General features: G+C 42.8%; 1 protein-coding gene across 1 annotated transcript; it reads left to right on the forward strand.

Moving 5' to 3' along the window:
* Positions 1-14492: 14492 nt before the first annotated feature.
* Positions 14493-21252, forward strand: TTR (transthyretin). The gene is made up of 4 exons (XM_077900353.1): positions 14493-14652; positions 15778-15908; positions 17766-17901; positions 20988-21252. Exons 1-4 carry the CDS (start codon positions 14584-14586, stop codon positions 21093-21095), a joined length of 444 nt encoding a protein of 147 aa, XP_077756479.1. The 5' UTR covers positions 14493-14583; the 3' UTR covers positions 21096-21252.
* The last annotated feature ends 1748 nt before the right edge of the window (positions 21253-23000 follow it).

Raw genomic sequence — 23000 nt, forward strand, 5'->3', positions numbered from 1 at the left:
GAGGTTTGGACCTTAATCTCTGATGTGGCTCTAAGAGCTGCACAGGAAAAGCATCTAGCACAACTGCAGAGCAAAACCAGGAAGCAAGCAGCAAGAAAAGCCAGAGTGGGTTCAGAGCAACTGTGCACCCTCCTAAATCCTGCACAGTGAGCCTGGGGACGTTAGGCTTTGGATGGTCCACAGGGTCCTTCTTCCCAGGATCCCCTCTTAACTGGCCTCCCTGCTAAGGGTGGAGCATATTGGGCTTGACTCAATATACCTTTTTGTGGAAGAGTGACCCTCCTCATTCTCTGCCAGAAGTACTAGCAAGCCACAAAACAGAGACACCAAACTCATAGGATGGACGAAATGGGGGCATAATAAGGGAGAGGTAGGAGGGGAACATTGAGGAGGTGAAGGTGTGGTCTAGAGAAACAAAGATTCATGGAAAGCTCCCTCTCAATTCTCTTTCTTTTCCGGATCTTCAAATGTTCTCTTTTACTCTCGCCTCCACCAAAAATCTCCCTCCACAGAGCCTTCTTCAATGCTGCAAGCCAACATCAGCTCCTCTCCTTTTCCCAAGCACATTGGGCAATTTTAGTCTGAACTACCAGCAGAGTTCTTTATACCTGCTTCTGGTTTCAGATGTGTGGACCGGGCTCCTAACAGACTCTCCTGGAAAGAGGTTTTAGATGCTCAAGAGCAAAGTTATGCTTGAAACTTCCTTTGCAGCTTCGCCACAAGACCTGCATTGTTCACTGAACTTCCTCTGTCTGTGCGCTGTCATAGATGGGGGCATTAGCAGAAGAAACCTCAAGAATTCTCTCCTGTAGGACCACCAACATGGGTCTCATAGATAGGGCAAAGGACCTGCCAATCCTTGGCACAAACTACTAAAGGTGACTGAAGTTGTTATGTCATCCAGAAAATAGGTTACCATTTGTCAAACACATGCATGCACATTTGATTTACTGAATACAAAGCCCTTTCAACGCAATGCTGCCTTTTTATTAGCTTTTTATCATAGACCTTTTCCCCCCTAAAGAGAGGTTCAAGTCCAAGAAAAGTTTTTTTACTCTAAAAGAAAAAAAAAAAGAATTTCTATGTCATATAAGAAAAGGTTATAATCACTGAACCACATGCCAAATGCTGAGATTGCTCCCCAATTAGTCAGGCAAACATTCTGCTAACTGGAGCCCAGGGTCCAGATTCCCCATTTATGAGCTCAACCTGCTGCAGAGTCAGTTCCTTTGAATGGATATTTTTTGAGCCTGCCAAAGAGAAGCTTCTGAAATCACAGAAGCTCAAAGCCTAGGACAAAGTCTAAATGCTACTGATGCAATTGTCACCCTTGACCTATTTGCTGGGAGCTGCAATCTGAAGCAATACGATTTAACAGTTCTATTTTAGCTTACAATAAACAACAAGGCCCAGTTCCAATCTCTGTCCCTCCACAATGATGATTATTCAGAGTCCCATCCTTGCATGGCTGGGAGGAGGAGACCATCAAACCTCATCATATTTCCCAGCGTTAACAGGAACAGTGGGGCTCCTAGGCTTCCTTGATTCACTATGTCCACAAACTATCTGGAGTGACAGCCATCCAGCATAACGAGCCCCACTGAACTAAGTGGACACTACTTGAATGCCCTGATAACTACTTACATGTCTACATGTGTTGTAATCCAAGAAGCAACTACCAAGTTAATTAACCTTCCAAGTTCTGACGGACTTCTATAATTTATGATGGCAGTGATTGCATTCAGGGTAAAAATGAGACAGGTTTAAAAGAGTTGTCTTATAGTGGTTCCTTCATCAGCCACAGCTGACTTATCTTCATCAGGACTTTGGGGCAGGTCTCAGTACTAAACAGTAGGAAGAAGGCCAACTGGAGTTATCCGTGACTCAGATAAAGCTATGGATAGATTCATTTTGTTTTTTTATGCAGACATTTGTCTCAACGGAAGAATTATAGTGTTGGCATGAATATGCATTAAAAGAATAGAAGTTGAGTTGTGTTCCAAGGGAATTGTATTGACTATACAGGCAGCTAATGACATGGTTTACTTCTCTAGAAGAATCAGCACTCATTTTCAGAGTGACCTTGTAGTTTAAACTCTTTAAATTGAGAACACAATGGACAAGCTCCTCTGCTGAATTCATAAGTAACTAAAACACAAAGACAAGCAGCACTAAGCCACCATCTGGGAAATTCGTTTGCCTGTTGGAATCTGGGTTGATCATTGTTCATGCACCAGTCTCCCTAAGTTACTAATATCTGCAAATAGCTCCTTCTAAATAGGTTAAGAGACTCTGACTCAGGGACGCCTGAGTGGCTCAGCAGTTGAGCGTCTGCCTTTGGCTCAGGGCGTGATTCTGGAGTCCCAAGATCAAGTCCCACATCGGGATCCCTGCATGGAGCCTGCTTCCATGCATGGAGCCTGCTTCTCCTCCCTCTGACATCTGCCTATGTCTCTGCCTCTCTCTGTGTGTCTCTTGTGGATAAATAAATAAAATCTAAAAAAAAAAATCTAAATAAAATCTAAAAAAATAAAAAAAAAAGAGAGAGAGAGAGAGAGAGAGAGAGACTCTGACTCAATAGAACCCATATGTTCCAGATTCTTTGCTTAACCTCTCTCAACACAGAACTTTGGCTAAGAGGTTCTTATTTGCCCCCATGAACACCTGGCCAAATGCATTTGTTTCTGAACAAGGTTGGAGGTCATTAAAGGTAGGAGGCACCTGGTCACTGGCCAGCCGTGCCCTTTTAATATACCCAGCTAGCCCTGAAGCTCTGCCCCATTAGCTGACACCATGAGAATTTGTGTTGTTGTCTTTGTGGGTGTGCAAAGAGCCGTAGAGTACTACATCTCCAATTTGTGATCAACTGACTCAAAAAAAAATGTATCTTATAAAGAAAAAACCCTGAAGTCTAGAAAAGTTAAGTAACTTCACCAAGTCTACCCACCTAGAGGGTGGCAGATCTGCTAAAGGAACCAGACTCTGGACTCCAAGGCCCAACCTCACTCCTGAACGTGAGTTATAACCAACTTCAGGGCACATCATAACTACCTGGAGATCTTGTGAAACCAGATGGTTGGGCACCCACACCCCCAGAATTTCATATTCAGAATGTTCGGGGTAATTCCCTAAAATTTACATTTTAGTAAGTTCCCAGGGAATGTTGCCACTCTTGGTCTGGGGCCACACGATTTTAGGAAATACTGGGTGCCTGGGTGGCTCAGTTGGTTAAGTGTCTGATCTCAGGGTGTTGGGATCCAGCCTTGAGTCGGACTTTCTGCTTAGCGACGAGTCTGCTTCTCCCTCTCTGTGATTTCTCTCACTTTTGCCCTCCATCAAATAAATAAATAAAATTAAAAAGAAAAAGAAAAAAAGATCTAGGGTGTGTGGTAGGGAAGAAGTTGTTCCTCTGACCCCAAAGACACAAAAGATTTATCTAACAACTCAGAATAAAGGAGTTTATTCCAGTTTCCAAATCTGCTCTGAGCTAAGTAAAAAGTGAAGTGAAACCATCTTCTAGAGTGCATGCTCTCGAAGCAATCCAATGTCAGGGGAGCAGCCCATCAGACTGAACCACAGCAAAGGAGTTTTGGAGTTGAGTCTGTCATCAACGATGCAGAAATGAATCCTCAGGCAAATACAGAAGCCAGATAGAGGTCCGTGGAAAATCACTGGGGTGGAGATGCCCAGGTGAGCAGGCTGGGAAAAAAAGGTGCAAGAAGGAATTCAGGAGCTCAGACAGCCCAGCTCAGGCTGGCCCTTGGAACCAAGATCATGGACAAATGGCAGTTAGATTGTTTAGCCAAGATCAGAAATGCCAAATGTCAGCTATAGAAGACAAGCAAGTGTTGATTCACTGAGAAAAGAAGCAAAACCTAGCTGCAATTGGAAGTGCTCTCGTCCATTTATGGAATCATTCGACAAGTGTTTATTGGGTATTTCCTGTGAGCCAGGGCCTGCATGAGGGCCTGCAGATGCAAAAAGTAAGGGGGCATTGCCTCTTCTTTCAAGGCATTATTGTTCCCGGCAAGAGAAACTAAGTACCAACAAGTCTGACAAATGTGTAAATGTTTAAGAGAGGTAGAAAGCACTTCAAGGAGAGGAGTAAACTTCTGCCTGGGAAAAACCTCTGTTTCAGGCTTTTGTTGCTTTTATCACTGACAAATGTTAGTTGACTGTGGAGTTCCAGCCTCGAACCTCTCACTGTTGTTAATGGTGATCCGTGACCTCCAAATGCTGGAATCCAACCCGAATGCTCATGATTCTGAATCTCCAGCACCAGGCTGATTCCTGCCTCCACTCTCCGCACAAGCTCCGTCTCCCGGGCTATTCCCAACTACTAACTGGACAAGGGCGCCTGGCTCCCAACCCTTTAAACTTGATGTGCCCCCAACTAGATTCACCTTCTTTCATATTTCTAGCTGTAACAGTGGATAATTTGATCATCTAAATAACCTCCCAAGCTTAAGTCCTCCAGTCGTCCTTGGCTCTTCCTTCTCACTCACTTTCCACTCCTGATGGCACCAGAATCTCTTAATTTTACCTTCATGACTGTCTTTCATTTTGGCTTTTCTCTCTGTGACAGTGGCCTTCATCAGCACTTCGCTAGGCTCCCAAAGCTCCCTCTTCTCAGAAAACTTCTGCCTCAAGCCTCACCCTCCACACAGGGTTTCTTTCATATACTAAAAACCCTCTGGGAGCTTTGTTTGTCCCATCAGGCAGTTAGCTGTCTGAAGGAGAATGGTCAAAGAGGGAGTAGAAGGGCACAGGTTGACAGGTCACAGGAACTGCAGTGTTCAGCTGATGCTTGAAGAACCACAGCAATACATAAAGGTGGAGAAGAACTAAGCCTTGGCTATCTCTGAATGCCACACAAAGGATATTCAACTCTATTTGGCTGGCCATGGGGGGTGAGAGAAAGCTTTTGAAGAGAAATGTGATGTAATCAGAGGGATGCATTAAGAAAATTAGTTTGGCAGGAGCTTATAGAAAAGATTCTATGGAAAATGGATGAGCAGTGATGTTGCTGCAGAGCCATCTGAACAGGGTTGACCTTGAACTGTCTCTGCCCTCTGCCTTTAGATGTGCAAAGGCTCTCAGTCCAGAAATAAGACCTTCAGTTTACTACACTGGTATTCTTATTCACTGCCTTTTGTCTTTCCGTCAGAGAGACACTCTCTAATCTTAAGTTATCTCTCCATCTTCCTCAACTCCCTGTCACTCTGGCATCCCCCTGCTTCACTCTGTTGAACACTGTCCCTTCCTTCTAAACCAGTGACACCACACAGCCCGATTACTATGGTAACATTGGAGAAGGTCAGTTTTCCACGTGAAACCCAGCTGGCCTTCTCCGTCAGGGGCATTACCTGGGTGAATCTGTCAATTCACATGGGCCAACCAATGTCCAAAGTCAACTCTGGACATTCCAAACCACTGTTTCATCTAAAATCTCAGAGATGGACTTTTGGTGACCAAACTCACAAACGCTGAAGCATAAATAAACATTTCAGTGTAGTAATATTCCATAACAAACCCAACAGTCACCCAGTTTGGGAGGTCTTCATAGCACTCTTCTTTACCTCAGGGAGAGTCCTGTCCATAAAACTACAAATCTTCGATCCAAACAACCAACAATAGTTTCCTTCCACTACTAACCAATCCTGGGAATGACTGCCATTCTCTTTCTCTATGTAAGCTAGTAAACTCCATTAGATTGCAGCCCAGGGTTGCTAAGCTGGGGCTCATTCTGTCTCTTTGCCTGGGTTCTTAACCACATTGTGCATAAAAGTTAAAATAAAAAATTAGAGGATTACAAAGGAAGTCAATGGCATTGAAATGATACTCCTGACCAGTGGCCAGTGAGCTTTCAAACAGCCCTCCTAGGGGCCGTGAGCTCCCTAACATCATGAGGCAGAGGGCTCCAGGCTCACTATAATCGAACATCTTGGGGGACCTGGGTGGCCTTTAAAGTTGCTTATAATTTAGTTATTAAGAAAATATATTTGCCCTTTTGATGAGAAACAGCATCATTATAAAGATTTTCAAAAATTATGAGGTAGGTTTATGTTCTTGCTTATAAGTAAAACTCAAACTTCTCAAGAAAGCATTGAAGAGCTTGCACAATCTAACTCTGAATTGCATTTCTGGCTCATCTCCTTAGGCTTACATAATCCACAATCCATACAGTAGACACTGTCTTCTTCCTCTTCATTCTCAGGCCGTACCTGATACTCTTCCACTTGTGCACTTTTGCTCACCCTGGTTTCCACGTCCCTCTGTCCTAACAATTCAGTGCTCAGACCAGCTCCTTTATCCTTCACAAATTAGGCTCCAAGGGCCCAATAAAATCAGAAATAGCAATAAGAAATATAACCAAACACTTATAGCCACGTATCAATATGTCATGGCTGAAACTCCCAACCCATGTGTAACAGGTGGAGTACACAGGATACATAGGAATGGTCCCCTCTACCCTTGGAGTTGGCAGATAGGGCTTGGGGAGCTGGGTTCACTAGGCTCATCACCTCCAAATGGAGCAGACTTTTCCATTTACCCTAAATGCTGTTCTTGCAGGAGTGGAAAATTGGGTGAAGCACAGCATCCAGAATCCTCTTCAGTCCAGACTTTATCAGATTCCAGGCTCCGAAATTCCTCCTAACCCCTCCTAACCTGCTTGCTCTGTTGCCTCCATTACTGTTCCATTGCCTCATTCCTGCTCTTAGTGTCTCTGTCTAGCCCTTTAAAACTGATGCTTCCAACAAACTCTATGCTTGGTTCCTAACCCTGGATTTCAGATTTTCCTCTATTCCATGTATTACTAACTTCTCCTTCTGCCCCGTCCAGTTGAGGTTCTCAAATGCTTCCTTACTTGTAGGGGCCAGGAATCACACATACTGCTCCTTTTCTCCGACTTAGATTGTATTTATCTTAGATGATAAGCTTAAATCTCACTTCTTACAGAAGCTTTCCGTGAGCCTGAAAATGACTTCCTCCTTCTCTGAATAATTACCTACTTCATCAGCCATTTCCCATTGAATGACAAATATATTTTCTTAATAATTAAATTATAAGCAACTTTGAGGGAGTGCCTAGGTGGTTCAGTTAAGCATCTGACTTCAGCTCAGGTCGTGATCTCAGGGTTCTGGGATCCAGCCCTGGATTACATCCAGCTCCCCACTCAGCGGGGAGTCTGTTTCTCAGCCCCTCCCCCTCCACCGACTATCTCTCTCTGTCTCTCTCAAATTAATAAATAAATAAAATCTTGTAAAAAATTTAAAAATAAAAATAATTGAATTACAAGCAACTTTGAAACATGTGCTTCTTGATATTTCTCATGGTGATGGCTAGCACATGGCACACATGCAAAAGATGCCCAACAGTTGCTTGTTTTTTATTCAGTTGATGAACACAAAATATCCCTATATTAGTCATATTTCCAAAATTGAAAGATATATACAAGTCACCAAAATATGGATCCTGACCCATGGATCCTGGATGATGACTTTAAGCTGATTCTAAGCTGAGATGGGCAAAGATATAAAATCAATTGACTAAGTCTTTTTTAATTCCACCTGGTACAATTGACTCAAACCCCAGGGCAGTCTCTTGGTGAACTGAGCTATGCCATCAGGCAATCACAAAGACATGTTTGGAGAAGAAAGTAATCTGTTCCCTACTACCTTTCCAGCAGGCCATGCCCCAGTTTTTGCTTATCTTTCACAGGATATGGCCACATAGGCCCGTCCAGGTGGCATGTAACCTCAGGTCTGTTTTGCCATACCAGCTTCATGAAAGCTACAGAGGAAAACAGACAAACACAAAGAAAACCTGCCAGCTAGATAAGGACCTGGAATCTCCTCTCCTATCTATACCTCTCCCCATCATAGGTGGAGCTTGGGTGAACTCTGAGTGGCTCTAGAAACCAAAACTCTAGCTCCATCTAATAACTACTTATGGATAAAATGCTTAACAAATGTGTGATTGCTGAGACAGATGTGGACGTGGATCCAAGCATGGGTGTCTTGACTTTGAATCATCTGAGCTACTAACAACATGTAAATTAAAATTCCCCAGATAGAGATGGGGTCTTGGTGTGGGGCCACGGCTGCTATGTTTGCTGATGTAGTCCCCAAAGATGGCAGCCTGCAGGATGAGAGCTGTGGAAGAGTCATACTGGAGACTTCCCAATCATTTTTCCTAACTAGGCTAGGCAGTAAGATTCTACCATGAAACTAAAATTACAATTCATAAAAAATAAAATGTGGTCTAATGAACATATCCCAGCTACAGTTTGCCTTTACCTGCATGACTGTCCACATAAACAATGAAAGAAGGGAAGACAGAGGAAAAGGCTTTTTAGTGTTTGTTCAGCAAATCCCTGAGGAAAGACATGCCAGATGAGGTGGACACAAGCATTATGAGCACAAGAAAAACATACTCAATGGCGAAGAAAGGAAAGTTTTCCAGGCTTGTCAGTAGTTTAGAAAAAATGTTTTCAAAAAATTAGTCAAGTTCCTTTGCAGTAATTCCTTGCTTACTCAGCAACCTTCTGACTATTAATTAAATTGGTATTATGGTTTTAAAATGAGTCTTTTATGATTTGTTTACCTTTAATCAAACCCACAGGGCTTATTCATCTTGAGAGGAGCTAACAGAATTGAATTCTCCACGCTGCAAAGATCCAGGGCCGCCCACCCCCACCCCTTCCCCTGAGACCCAGTCCAAGTACTTGGCCAGCCAACTCTCCACTAGACCTAATCAGCTTACTTGCAATAATATTAATAAGCATTTCAGGATTAACAGATCACTGGCTAGCTGTTCACATGCACCTTCAGAAACTAAAGAAGAAAAAAAAGAGTTAACCTATTGTACTTCAAAATATTAATAAATAAGTTTGTTCATTATAAGGGAGAGAGCAGAAGATTCTTAAATTAAGAACAGGCCTGAGTTGCTTAATAACCACTGCATATTCTTTTTTTTTTAAGATTTTATTTATTTATTCATAAGAGACACAGAGAGACAGAGAGATAGGCAGAAGGAGAAGCACAGGTTCCCCACGGGGATCCTGATGCTGAACTCGATCCTAGGACCCTGGGATCACACCCTGAGCCGAAGGTAGACACTCAACCACTGAGTCACCCAGGTGCCCGCCACTGCATATTCTGTAGGAAGAGGAAGAATGTTATCATCAAATTAGTGTATTTTACCTCAATTAAACATCTATGCTATGGTCCCATAGTCAGAATGTGAGGAAAAACAATATTTGGCTAAGAAAAGACAGATCTGCAGCATAAATGTTTCAATAACGCACCTTCTGTTTTCTGGCAATGGATCCTTATTGCTGCTAATATTTGCCCTAGAGCCTGGTTTCTTAGGACTCCAGGAATGTGGTGACCTTTGACCTTAATTCATTGCACTTGATGGATCCCATGCCCCATCTTTCTAGAAGAGCTTTACACACTCATATAAACCTGGGAAAGGCAGGCCTTCTTATCTTACAGCGTCTGTGTTTATCCATGTGACTCTCAGTCATCAGCATAGATTGCCTCTCAGGCAGGAAATATTGGACCTTTCTTGCCTTTGTCATTGTTCTTTTTTTTTAAGTTAATTTATTTATTTATGATAGTCACAGAGAGAGAGAGAGAGAGAGGCAGAGACACAGGCAGAGGGAGAAGCAGACTCCATGCACTGGGAGCCCGACGTGGGATTCGATCCCGGGTCTCCAGGATCGCGCCCTGGGCCAAAGGCAGGCGCTAAACCGCTGCGCCACCCAGGGATCCCCTTTGTCATTGTTCTGTACAAGTGTCCCTTTGACCAAGAATGCCTTTCCACTCCTTTTCTCTTCTTCCTACTTGATCTTCTCTCACCTAAAGAGTGCTGTAAGTTTCTTCCCTTGAACTCTCTTAAGTTAACTTTAGACTATCTGCATTTGATCTTTAGGTGTCGGCAAAAAATTTTCTTCTTTTTTCTGTTAAAAATAACCTCTATCTCTGTAAATTTATCGAAGATTCAACAATCAAGTGCAGGATGTTCCTTGTACTCTGAATGACTCCACTTTCCGTCCACCTCCTTGTCTTGTTCATATTCAAATTTTATTAATGATTTCCAGATCAATGACTGCTTGGAAGGCAAGCAAGTCAAAGTGGCCAAGAACAAGGCTTGGAGGGCACACTAATGCAGTGAATTAAAGGATCAACTCAATAGGATGGAGGGGGGATGAGATGATAATGATAAGACATAAATATAGGTTCCCATATTTAGGTTAAAATTTATAAATGATAACCACCTGAGATAGCCTCTCATACCTGTTAGAATGATGATCATCAAAAAGAAAAGACATAGTGTTAGTCAGAATGTGGAGAAAAGAGAACCCTTGTTCACTGTTGGTGGAATGTAAATTGGTTCAGTACTATAGGAAATAGTATGGAGGTTTCGCAAAAATTTAAAAATAGAATTACCATATGATCCAGCAATTCCATTTCTGCATACATAGCTGAAGGATATGAAAATAGGATATCAAAGAAGTATCTGCATTCCCATGTTCATTGCAAGGTTGATATGTAAATACATTGGATTATTATTCAGCCATGAGAAAGGAGATCCTGCCATTTATGACAACATAGATTGAACTTGAGGGCATTATGCCAAGTGAAATAAGCCAGACAGAGAAAGACAAACACTAAGTTATATCACCTATATGTAGAATCTAAATAAAAAAGGAAAGAAAAAAAAGTCAAACTCAGAAACAGAATGTAGAAAAGTGGTTGCCAGGGCTGGGAGGTGGGAGACGTAAGATGTTGATAAAAGTACAAATTTCAGCTATAAGATGAATAAAGTATAAGGACTTAATGTAAAACATGGGACTTTTGTTGGTAACAGTATATACAGAACTGAAATTTGATACAATAGTGGAACTTAAATGTTCTCACACATAAAAAGGATAAAGGGCACCTGGGTGACTCAGTCAGTTAAGCATCTGACTTTGGCTCAGGTCATGATCTCTGGGTCTTGCGGTCAACCCCCACATCAATCCCCATGTCAAGCCCCACATCCCACTCCATGCTCAGCAGGGAATCTGTTTCTCCCTCTCCTTTTACCCCTCCCCCGTGCACCCTCTCTCTCCCTCAAATAAATAAATAAAATCTTTTTTTTAAAAATGATAAATATGTGAGGAGATGGATGTATGAATTAACTAGATGGTGGGAAATGCTTCCACAATGATGTATGTATCAAATCACCACAGTATACATTTTAAATACCTTAAATTTTTCAAGTATACCTCCATAAAACTGAAAGAAACAAATAAAATAGCATTTATAAATGATAAAAGCATAGGGCAATGAATAATATATGATTATTTAAGATCACAGGGACCAACAAGTCACAATGTATAGTGTTATGATAAGGGGGGGCAGTCATAGCTACTAAGGTATAAATGCTCTCAGGGTGCACCATTGACAGTGTAATGCCTTTGCCAAGGGAAATAATGGTCTCAATGTCCTGTGTGTTGGCCTGATCCCATCTGGGTCATGTGTTCCCATCAGAGCATCCCATTTGAAGAGAAACAGTGTCCCATGGGAATATGTCAGAGGAGAAGTTCTGGGTGATAAGTTTCCAGAAACTGTGTCTGAAGACGAATTATTCGAAGAAATGAATGTCTGTTTGGCAAAATAAAAGACAGAAACAAAAACAAAAAAATCCAGCTGTCATTCACTATCTAAATGGCTATTGGGAGACCAGCAATGGCTAATCTAAGTTTCTAGGAGGCCAGGCAAGAACATAGATAAGACAAAGGAGGGCATGTATAAGGAAACAAGCTTGAGCCTCATAGTGCCACTAGAAATGTCACCTAGCTTCAGAGCTGGAGGGATTCCTAGTGAGTTGTGACATCTGAGAGTGAGAGCCGACTGTCATGTGTGAATGTAGGCCTAGAACTGCCATCTTTTCTGATTTTTCAAGAGAAGCCAGAAACCCAAATTTTTATGCAACGTGTCTCAACTTTTATTTTTAGCAACTATTTCAGAATATTTAAAGAAACATTCCACAGCCCATACATTCCATATCTATGAGCTGGTGGCAGCCTGGGAGTGCCAGTTCATAATGTCCGCAGAAGACATTTCTAGGTTTCAACAGAATGTACTGCTAAGATGGAAGATTGACTTGGGATATGAGAGAATTTTCAAATATTTACATAGTCAGAACACAGGCTTCCCATCGAAGTTCTGAGCAATGGGAACAAGTCAAGAAAAAATTGGATGACAATTATAAGAAATGTTAGAGAAATGGTTTTCTCCATAACAGAGATGTTGAGCCAAATTATTATAACTATCCTTGACACCAGAGCAGTGGTTTACAGTTTACAAAGAGCCTTTATATCATCTCATATTAGAAGTAAGTAGAGGGACGCCTGGGTGCCTCAGTGGTTGAGTGTCTGCCTTTGGCTCAGGCTTTGATCCTGGGGTTCTGGGATTGAGTTCCGTATCAGCCTCCCCACAGAAAGCCTGCTTCTCCCTCTGCCTATGTCTCTGCCTCTCTCTGTGTCTCATGAATAAATAAATAAAATTTTTTTGAAAAAAGTAACTAGGAAGGTCCTTTGAAGCAAAATATTAGATATTTCTATTTTACAAATGCTTAAACTGACTATCTGAGGTATTAAATAACTCAGAGGAGGTCATCCTGGAAACGGAACAGCAGAAGTGGGAATTGGGTGATTGCAGCTATCTATCTCCAAACTCAAAATTCTTTCCAATGCCACTTCAGAGGCAGACCCTAAAGCTCTAAGATTCCAATTCTAGCTATGATCAGAAATGGATTTGCTCATTGTTTCCTGTGAGTCCCTCACCCTCCCCAAGTCTTCTGCACATTTCCATATTTCTGAGATGCCTCCCTGTCCTTCCACTGCTCCCTGAAAGCCTTTGTCCTTCACAATCACTTGTCGGCTTTCTTTCAGCCTGATTCTGTCAGCGACAGGAATGCTCTCCTAGCCCTTACTGCTCCAATCTGGTCTTATCCTTGACATGTACTTGTCCCAAATTTTTGTCTATCTTCTGCATGTCTCTGTAAGGACAAACCTGTTTTGATTAATCTATGAACAAAGCTACATATACGCACGCTCTCATACAGCCGACTTGATGCTTGATCAGTGAATCATCAAAGAGTGATCATTTCTGGGCATGCATGTTGGGAAGAGGGAGGGAATCCACTGTCAATCATAACTTCTAGTTCTCGCAGTCATCTCTACTTCTAGAAATTTGGATTATGATTCTTTAAAAAAAAAAAAAAAGCTCTAAGCCTAACATGTGGCCCAAACTCACAACCTCAAGACCAACAGTTGCAAGCTCTATTGAGTCAGCCAGGTGCCCTGGATTATGATTCATGAGATTTAAAAGCCAGGTGAGAGGGATCCCTGGGTGGCGCAGCGGTTTGGCGCCTGCCTTTGGCCCAGGGCGCGATCCTGGAGACCCAGGATCGAATCCCACATCGGGCTCCCGGTGCATGGGGCCTGCTTCTCCCTCTGCCTATGTCTCTGCCTCTCTCTCTCTGTGACTATCATAAATTAAAAAATAAATAAATAAAAAATAAAAAAATAAATAAAAGCCAGGTGAGCAGGCTTGTTTCTGCACATCAATGCAAGAGAAGCAGTAAATAATATCTAGTTCTCTTGGTGCCTGGGTAGCTCAGTAGGTTATGTAACTGACTCTTGGTTTTAGCTCGGGTCATGATTTCAGGGTCATGGGATCGAGGCCGGTGTTGGGCTCCACGCTCAGCGCAGAGTCTCCTTGAGATTCTCTCTCCCTCTCCCTGTGCCCCTTTTGCTTGCACTGTCTCTCTCTCCAAAATAAACAGATAATTTTTTTTTCCAAAAAAAGAATATCTGGTCCTCTGTATTTCAGGTTCTTTAATGCCAGCTTGAAATACATCATTATTTCATGGGTTGAGATGAGCCTTGTCTGGGAAGAACACAAAAATGGTGGAGAAATTGCTGTGTAAGCAAGGCTTCCAGATGACTTAGTTTGGCTAAAACATAGGCTTTTTAAAATATAAAGCACTGTCAAGTGTTTCTCTTGTGGACTCCTGGACATACATCAAGTGCAGTGATGTTCTCTAATGCCCTGTATTTAGCCACGTGAGGCCAAATGTCATTCTGTGTGAAATAAACTATTACAACTTGCATCTAGCATCTAAAATGAAAGACAAAATGTACAGAAAATGGAAAAAAACACGCAGAGAACTCAGTAAGGGAGAAAATACATAGAGATATACCCCAAGAATGCTGCTGCCTCCAGCCACGCAGGGAGAAGAATATTTGTGTTTGGTCTTGTTTTGTCTTGGCAATCTAGCGGGTCGATGACCTGTTAAGAATAAGAATATTTCATAGAGCTAATGTTCCTACACTCTAATCTCTCTAGGCAAGGTTCATATTTGTGTGAGTTACTTATTCTCTCTTTGTTGACTAAGTCAATAATCAGAATCAGCAGGTTTGGAGTTAGCTTGGCAGGGATCAGCCCCATGGCTTGGGAGAAGGGAGTATAAAAGCCCCACAGAGGGGGCGGCTGCCACAGAGGCCCTGGTGTTCTTGGCAGGATGGCTTCTCATCGTCTGCTCCTCCTCTGCCTCGCTGGACTGGTACTTGTGTCTGAGGCCGGCCCTGCGGTGAGTGTTTGATTCTGTGAAGTCCTTTTGTATGATCCTTATGTACACTAGTTGAAGTGGAAGTGACTTCTTTTGGCTCTGCCAGCTGGCTTTTGTTGCTAGGACAAGGGTACCCAGCATCAACTCTTAAATCTCATTGATGCAAACCTCAGACTGAATCAAGTTCTGCAGAGCTCACTGAACTGAGGCTTGGACCCTGGGTGCTCCCTGCTCTTGCTTTGGTGCCCTGGCTTTACAGTGCCTGGCTCCTCCACTCCATTCCCTCAGCGAGATGGTAGAACTAAAGGTGTGATATTCATGAAGCCACCGATATTATGTTTTCAGAAATGCATCCTTTCATAAAGCTTGTTTCTTTTCAGCTAATCTAAAGGTATTGATTGATTGATTTTTGCAAGGCTTGGCAGACACTGTTCTAATCAAATACCTAATTCTTAAGTCCTCTAAAAGAATTAACTCATACTATAAAATGGCCCATGAAACAGCCTGACATTATTTTGCAGCCAGTGAGAGGGAATTACTACAGCAACAGCCGACTACAATGCTCTCGGGGAAAAACTAACTATTTGGTCCTATGGCACATTATACCTTTTCAGTAATTCCACTCAAATAGTGAGGCTTAACAAAGCAACTCTTCTCAAAGGGCCTACTTTCTCCCTTAAAATTCATTATACACGTCCCTGGTCAATTGTAGCGTGTCTGGAGACAGAAATCAGCTTTGCTGTGGAAGCAATCATGTCTGGTCACACTGAGAAGGGGAGCTCATTAACTATCAACTCTTGCATTGCTGGAAATGGAATTGGCATGTACTTTTTACCTTGTTCCAGATTTCTAGCACCATAAAGAACAGATCCTTTTAGGGGCACCTGGATAGCTCAGTTGGTTAAGCATCTGCCTTCGGCTCGGGTCATGGTCCTGAGGTCTTGAGATCAAGTCCCACATCGGGCTCCCTGCTCCACGGGAAGCCTGTTTCTCCCTCTCCCTCTGCCTGTCACTCCCCCAGGTTGTGCTCTCCCTCCTTCTGTCAAATAAATAAATGAAATCTGAAAATTTTTTAAAAATGAAAAGAATAGATCCTTTCCCTCTTATCACTTTTGTTGACTTCTTTATGGCCTTCTCTATGCCCAGGGCACTAGTGGACCCAAGTGTCCTCTGATGGTCAAAGTCCTAGACGCTGTCCGAGGCAGCCCTGCTGTCAATGTGGCCGTGAAAGTGTTCAAAAAGACTGCTGATGAGACCTGGGAACCCTTTGCCTCCGGGTAAGCTGCCCAACAAATCCGGACATGGGGTCTCATTCTAACTGCTCATTCTCCTGCCACTTATTAGAGAGAGTGGCTCACATCATTCACTGAAGAATCTTCAACCAAGTAGACTGGAAATGCAGGCAGGGGTCAAGTAGGTGGTGCAGAGGATGCCATCTTCTTGCTTTGCCTCACTTCTCTGGAAGTGCCCAGAATGGACAGCCAGCCAGCACCTTCTCATACTCTAGTGGTGCTTCCCTTGCCTTCTTGGGCCACAGACCACTTTAAGAAGGTAATGAAAACTATGGTCTCCATGCCCAGAAAAATCACACACACACACACACACACACACACACACACATATAATTTCAGGAGTGTCACACATTCTTTGGTGCCCTCGCATAACCCTCAAGCTGAGGGTCCTTGGCTTGGAATTTTAGGCAAAATGTACAACTTGTGCCACTATTAATGGCAAGAAAGGAATTGAGGGACAGGTCAACAAGGCACCTGTCTGTAGTTTATCTGGATCATCCAGAATCCAGCACTTTCGTCCAACAAGCACTTGTGGAGCACCTACTCTGTGCCAGGTTGGAGGCTGTTGCACTCCATAACAAAAGGACACAGACAAGAAAGTCACATAAGCAAAGCATGGCCACAGACCCATCACCCAACATCAGGTGCGACAATGCCTTCTCATCGGCCATTTCACAATTTTCAGAATGTTTTGCCCCCTCCCTTAGCAAGAATTTCAAAGAAAATGCACATTAGGGAACCGAAACCAACTAACTGGGAAAAAAAAAATGAGCAGCCAAGAAACCCTCAGCTCCAAACAATACTGCTAAGTGTTGATGTCTCCAGGAAGGACAATGTCTGTGGGTTTTAATTGAATCCCAAGAACCACATTATGATTCTTCACCCATCACCAGGAAGACCATTTTCGTTAGTGTGGTTTCAATTGCGTTTTTATTTGTGAATTCATTTATGTTTATCTAAAATGCCAAGCACAATGTGGAAAGTACTTAAGAGAATATTCTAAGCAAGAGATAGAATGAACACCCAGAAGTATTGAGATGTTCATGTGAATCTTTTTTTTCTTCTGACAGACAAAAGAGAGAGAGAGAGAGAGAGAGAAATTAAATATTTTCTTCCTAGAAAAGAAGAAAGGTGGAAAGACAATGATCTGAGTTAGTAAAGACAATTACCGTTTCTATTTGTCAGTTTTTGAGGTCTAATGGACAGCAGTTTTTAATGTCAGCAATGGAATACAAGTTGCCTAGCTATTTTTTTTAAAGGAGTTGCCTCATATTTGTTGTTAGCAAAGTGTTACCAAAGAGATGAAATATATAAATAATAATCTCAGAAACAGGTTCCTGGTTATACTTTGGGGCTCCCCCTGTGAGTACCAGTGATACTGCCTCTGAAAGACACCCCCACATCAGGGGGGAAAGGAGTCAGACCCTGGTGCCAGAGGGACTGAGAGGCCAAGCGGCTTGTGGCCACTTCCGAGGCCTAGTAATGAACCTTCACCCAAAAGCCAACCCTGGACTGCAGTGACTATTTTTGAAGTGAAACATTATACCCATACCTCTCATCCAAGAAAAATGTACAACGAGCTTTTTGAAACATTTCTGACAAATTTCCTGTCAGTTGGTTTCAGTTACTAGGACTTCACCTTTCCTTCCCTCTTCCTTTCCTGAATATGTGTATGTGTATATGTATATTTATATGTATATTCCCCCCACATATACACACCGCATATATATGTCGTGTGTGTGTGTGTGTGTGCATGCGAGCATGCGTGCGTGTGTGGTGTTACCTTGCCGTGGCATTCAGTCCCCCAATGCCTAACTTAACCTGTAATTTTGTACCTTCTAGGAAAACCAGTGAATTTGGAGAGCTCCATGGGCTCACGACTGTTGAGAAATTTGTAGAAGGGGTATACAAAGTGGAATTAGACACCAAGTCCTACTGGAAGTCACTTGGCATTTCCCCGTTCCATGAATATGCAGAGGTGAGAGAGTAGAGACACTTGAGTTGCTTTTATTATTTTTTTGTTTTGTTTTGTTTTGTTTTGTTTTGTTGTTAATCCCAGGCAGTGGTCAGTCTGCACATCACACACGCCATGGAAATGTCATAAGGATGGCACTGAACTAGCACAGACTCTCTTTTCTGTTTCTAGAGTCAGAAATCTGTAACACTCTGAAAAGCAGAGTTTATTTCTAAGTGTGGTGGAAACTCATTGAGTAACATGACTTGTATTTACATGATGCTCCTTATTATCTTCTTTACTTGCACTGACTAGGAATACTTACTTGCTGAGGAACTGTTAATATGTTGTATGACTAGCAGCCCTCCAGACCCTAACTAGGGTGTTACGGAATGGAGCATAGAGGTGCCATTTTACTTCTCTAAAATCCAAAAAAAACCCCTTCATTCCAAAACACATCTGGCTCCCAGACATTTGGAGAAGTGATTTGGGGTGATGCATATACAGACAGCAAATTCAAAATAATAACAGTAACACAACAGATAACACTGGTTGAGCCTACACCACGTGCTAGACTGCTGTCTTTTCTAGACTTAACATCCCCAATCTTCCTCCACAGCCCACTGAGGTGGGTCCTCATTTTATCATCCTCCTTATATGGGAGAAGAATTTGAAGCACCAAGCAGTGAAATAGCTTGCCCAAAGTCACAGGCTAGTAAAGGGAGGAGTAGAAATAATTACCAACAGGGCCCAGGCTGGGCTTAGATTCAGGTGTGTTTCAATTTACCTCTTGTAAGAAGTCAGGCCAAAAATAATCTTAATAAAGCCACATTTGTAACCCTTGGTTCACACTTTATTTTTTGCTTATGAGGTAGTAGGAACCTCCAAGTTATACACAGGCCCAATCTCAGTGTCTTCTCCTTGTCTGTAGTTCCTTAAGTCATTTAAAACAGATGGCTGTCATGGAAATAGAATCCAGACATGCTGGTCAGAGTTAATGATCATATAATCGCATCAAAAATAGCTCAGCATGACAGGGAACCATCCTCTCTGGCTTAGGCATGGACGAGACTTTCAATTGATCAAATGGTTCTTTTGCTAGACAGTGTTGCCAGAAAACCATAGGGGCCTGTTTGACTTCTGAGGCTCACAAGTCATCCAGGGAGAGGGCGCTCCCCATCTACCAAGAGGCTCGCTTTTGGCTGCTCCTCCTCAATGAGGCAGCAAGACAAAGAGCCTAGTTGAGATTGTGCAGGGCTTGGAGGCGCCTACCATAACACATCCACCCCTAGACGCTCAGCCTCGGCCATAGATCCAGGATCAGCCTCCTTGGAACCCTTGTCTTCCCTGGTCTCAGGCTAATGAGAAGATGATACCATCCAGGCCGTGCTGCTCCTATTCATTAAATATTCACTTCCTTGTCTGTTACTTACTTAGTATTCGCTCAACTAACATCTTGAAGATAAAAGCCTTCTATGTGTCCAACACTCCACTAAATGCTAGAAATTCCTAAGTGAAAACACGCTTCCACCCTGGAGGTAGAAGGGGAGGCACTGATGTCAGACCTATTAGGTGGGACTGTCAGCCCAATGGATATGGGGAGTGAGAGAGAGAGAGAGAGAGCAGATGCACAAGAGTGAGTCCCACTGTCTCAGCTCAATGGCTTGTGCTGGCAGGTTCAGTCATGAGTCCCTCCCTGCCAGCTTTTTCCCATCAAGACTTCCCAGGCAAGTGCTCTCCTTCTGTATTAGCCAACTCCTCCTTTGCCAGTGACCCTGGTGGCCCTGTTATACTTACTGAGGGAGTTAGGAAGTTTCCTGTGAAACTAGTAGTCCTCTTAACAGGATTTCAAGCAAAGATTATGCCATATACAGTTTTGAGGAAGAATCAAGTGGGGGTGGAGGCCAATGTCAATATTAGACAGGAGAAGCTTTCCCTGGACGATTCTAAACACTTGGCCTTTAGCTTTTTCTCCTTCAGAGATTCTTAGGTGATTCTTACTTACTCTTGCCCTAATGTTATTTTTCTTTTCAGTATGATTCAATCAGATCTTTTTTTTCTCCTGTCTCCAAACAACCAAGGTTTCCTTTTTCCATATTAGAAACAAAATGTATTTATGCAGGATGTGTCCAAAGCTCAATCCAAGGCCTGGACACAAAAGACGTGAAAATTAAAGACCTCCTCACTGTCCCCCATCTCGCTCCTGAACCAGGTTCATCCCTACTTGTCTCACTCTGGCACCGGGACTATCCCAGTGCCTAAGTCTCAGAAAGTCTACTAAACCTGCCTGATGATTAACTGGAACAACACTTTGGTCAACAATTTGTCCAAATAGGAAGCTCTAATGAGCTCCAACCCATGTGTGTCTATTTCAAAATTCCCACACAATCTTCCACACTCTGCTATTGTAACTAGAGCCTTACAGCACCTTTACCCCATATTTCATAGCTTGTTATACACATAAAAACATACTTGTTCTTCATGTTAGAAAATGCAAAGGAATAGAGAGAGAAAAATCTCTGGGTTTGGAGACAGGAGCCTTAACTTCTAACCTTGCTCTGTCCTATATAAACTTGGCCCAAACATGAACTCAGAGGTCTGGTTTACTTATCTATAAAATGGGAAGAATATTCCCTTTCAGTTCTACAATTCTAGGTCTCTGGTGTCGGATGGGAATAGCAGTCACCATTCTTCGGTGTTTGGGTCACTGGGCACCAGTTACTACCTCTTCTTCTTTTTCTAAAACCAAGAAAATGGACAAGAGCATTTAGGTTCTCTGTGATTTCCCTCAGTTGGGCTAGGGCCACCCTGGTTTCTAGTGTGAATTTGTAAAAAAAAAAAATAGAGAGAGAGAGAGAGAGAGAGAGAAAGAGAGAGAGAGAGAGAGAGACCTGATATAGGTAAAGAAATCTTGTACGAAGCGTTGTGCCAGGCACCTATGGAGTCTTACCAGCATATTTGGATTTTTGCCTTTTGTTCAAACTGTTCCAGAGATAGAAATCATAAAATAAAATGGATTAAATTGGCATGGGACTTCCAGTGGTCTCTCTGTCAGTGACTCACATTTTTTGGCTCTTTGCGAAATGGACCCTGTCTGTGCTCTCTCTTAGGTGGTGTTCACAGCCAATGACTCTGGCCTCCGCCACTACACCATCGCTGCCCTGCTCAGCCCCTACTCCTACTCCACGACAGCCCTTGTCAGCAACCCCAAAGAATGAAGGACTCCTCCTTTGGTGGATTTGAAGGAGAAAGGACAGGATTTTGTGTAACCAGTAGTATTCCGTTTTTATTAAAGCAGTGTTTTCACTTTATAAGCTATCCTAGAAACTCGGGCAGAGATAATAAAACATTCCTATTAAAGCACTTCCCACTTCATTTGAACTTGCTTTTTTTATTTCCTGATTGTCCTTTCAAAAAAAAAATCTAATTTTATTTTTTTTATTATTATTATTTTTAATAAGTATTTTTTTTCAATTTATTTATTCAGAGAGAGAGAGAGACTGAGAGGCAGAGACACAGGCAGAGGGAGAAGCGGGCTCCATGCAGGGAGCCTGACGCAAGACTCGATCCTGGGTCTCCAGGATCAGACCCCGGGCTGCAGGCGGCGCTAAACCACTGCGCCACCAGGGGTGCCCCAAAAAATCAAATTTTAGAGAGAAGCTAGGGAACTCAAAAAAGTCTCTGGCTGAATTCTGGGGGAAGTCTCAATTCCCAGTGTCTTTCCAGCTAAGCACGTATTCAATATGGTCTGCAGCCGTTAAAAACACACACTCTGAAAAAGAGAAAGCTTTAGTTTCCTCTAACCTTCAGTGAATAGCAAAAGACGAATGCTGAGGACCCACTTCTTTATTCTGTGCATTCCTTTTAAGTGCTTTGCTGATCTCAAGAGCAGCTCAGTTGTACAGGGACAGACCTGTAGTGACTTGAGGCCTCTAATCTGGTTCTGACCAACCACACACCATAGCCAGCTGAACAAAAGATGTAATCAGAGAACCCTCCCACCCCCATTCCTATGGACTCACCCAAAATCCCCACACTGGGAAACCGCTACATGCCAAGTTCTATTTTAGGTGCCCTGAACATAAAGAATGAGATCTACTGCCTGCATTTACAGAGTTCACAGTCTTTTGAGAAGATGACGATGTCAACATGATTTCACAGAGGCTAGGGTACAAGGCTCAGCGAGGGGAGGAACGAGGGCGTAGCAAACAGCCGGGAGAAGTCAGACAAGGACTCTGAATAAATTTTGCTTCTCAATCTTGGCGGTTTACCAGCTAGAAAAGGGAGGAGTTATTCTAGATGGAGAGAGCAGAGATTGCAAGGCCCAGACACAGTGAAACAACGTGGTAAATTGAGGGAACAGATGGAGCTTAAGGATGTTGATGGGTAGGAGATATTAAGGTGGGCCAGGTTGTGCTGCCATAATAACAATCCCAATCTCCGGGGTTTAACAAAACCACAGTTTATTTCTCACTCGCACCAAGTCTGATGCAGGAGTTCGTTACTGACTTCCAGGGTGGCTTTCCTCCAAATGGTGACTCAGGGCCCTAGTTTGTCTATTTTGTGGCCTCAAGGTACACCAAGTCAGCAGACTGAAAGAAGGAGAGAAAGTATGGTCTTTATCCCCTCCATGCTGAAGTGACATGCATGATTCCAACTGACATTTATGTGGCTAGAATTTGTTGCATGGTCTCATTTAAATGCACTGAGCGATCGAGTTCCTGGCTGGGAGTCATTTCCCAGAATGACTGCATTCTGGAGAAAAGCACTCATCTGTGGGGTCAAGAACCATCTCTGCCACAGTAAGGTTAGGAATAGAAGGAAAGAAGGCTGGAGTGAACACAGTCTTTCTACGCCACCTGCTAAAGCTGCAAATTCATCTTCTAGACCATAGAGACCCATACTAGGAAACTTATCACCAGGTTCCCATGTGGCTGGGGCAGAGAGTTCCTCTGGGGCACAATCTCCAACCAGGATTCCTCAGGACAACCTTGATCTGATGCAAGGTTTAGGCCTAAACATACCTAAGCATCTATTCCATTTTCTGCCAAATTCAAATCTAAAATCTTGCCATGCTCTAGCTGGCTGTGTAGAAGGAGGAAGAAATTTGAAGAAAATGGAAT

Source organism: Canis aureus, chromosome 6, assembly GCF_053574225.1.
Source record: "Canis aureus isolate CA01 chromosome 6, VMU_Caureus_v.1.0, whole genome shotgun sequence".
NCBI lineage: Eukaryota > Metazoa > Chordata > Mammalia > Carnivora > Canidae > Canis > Canis aureus.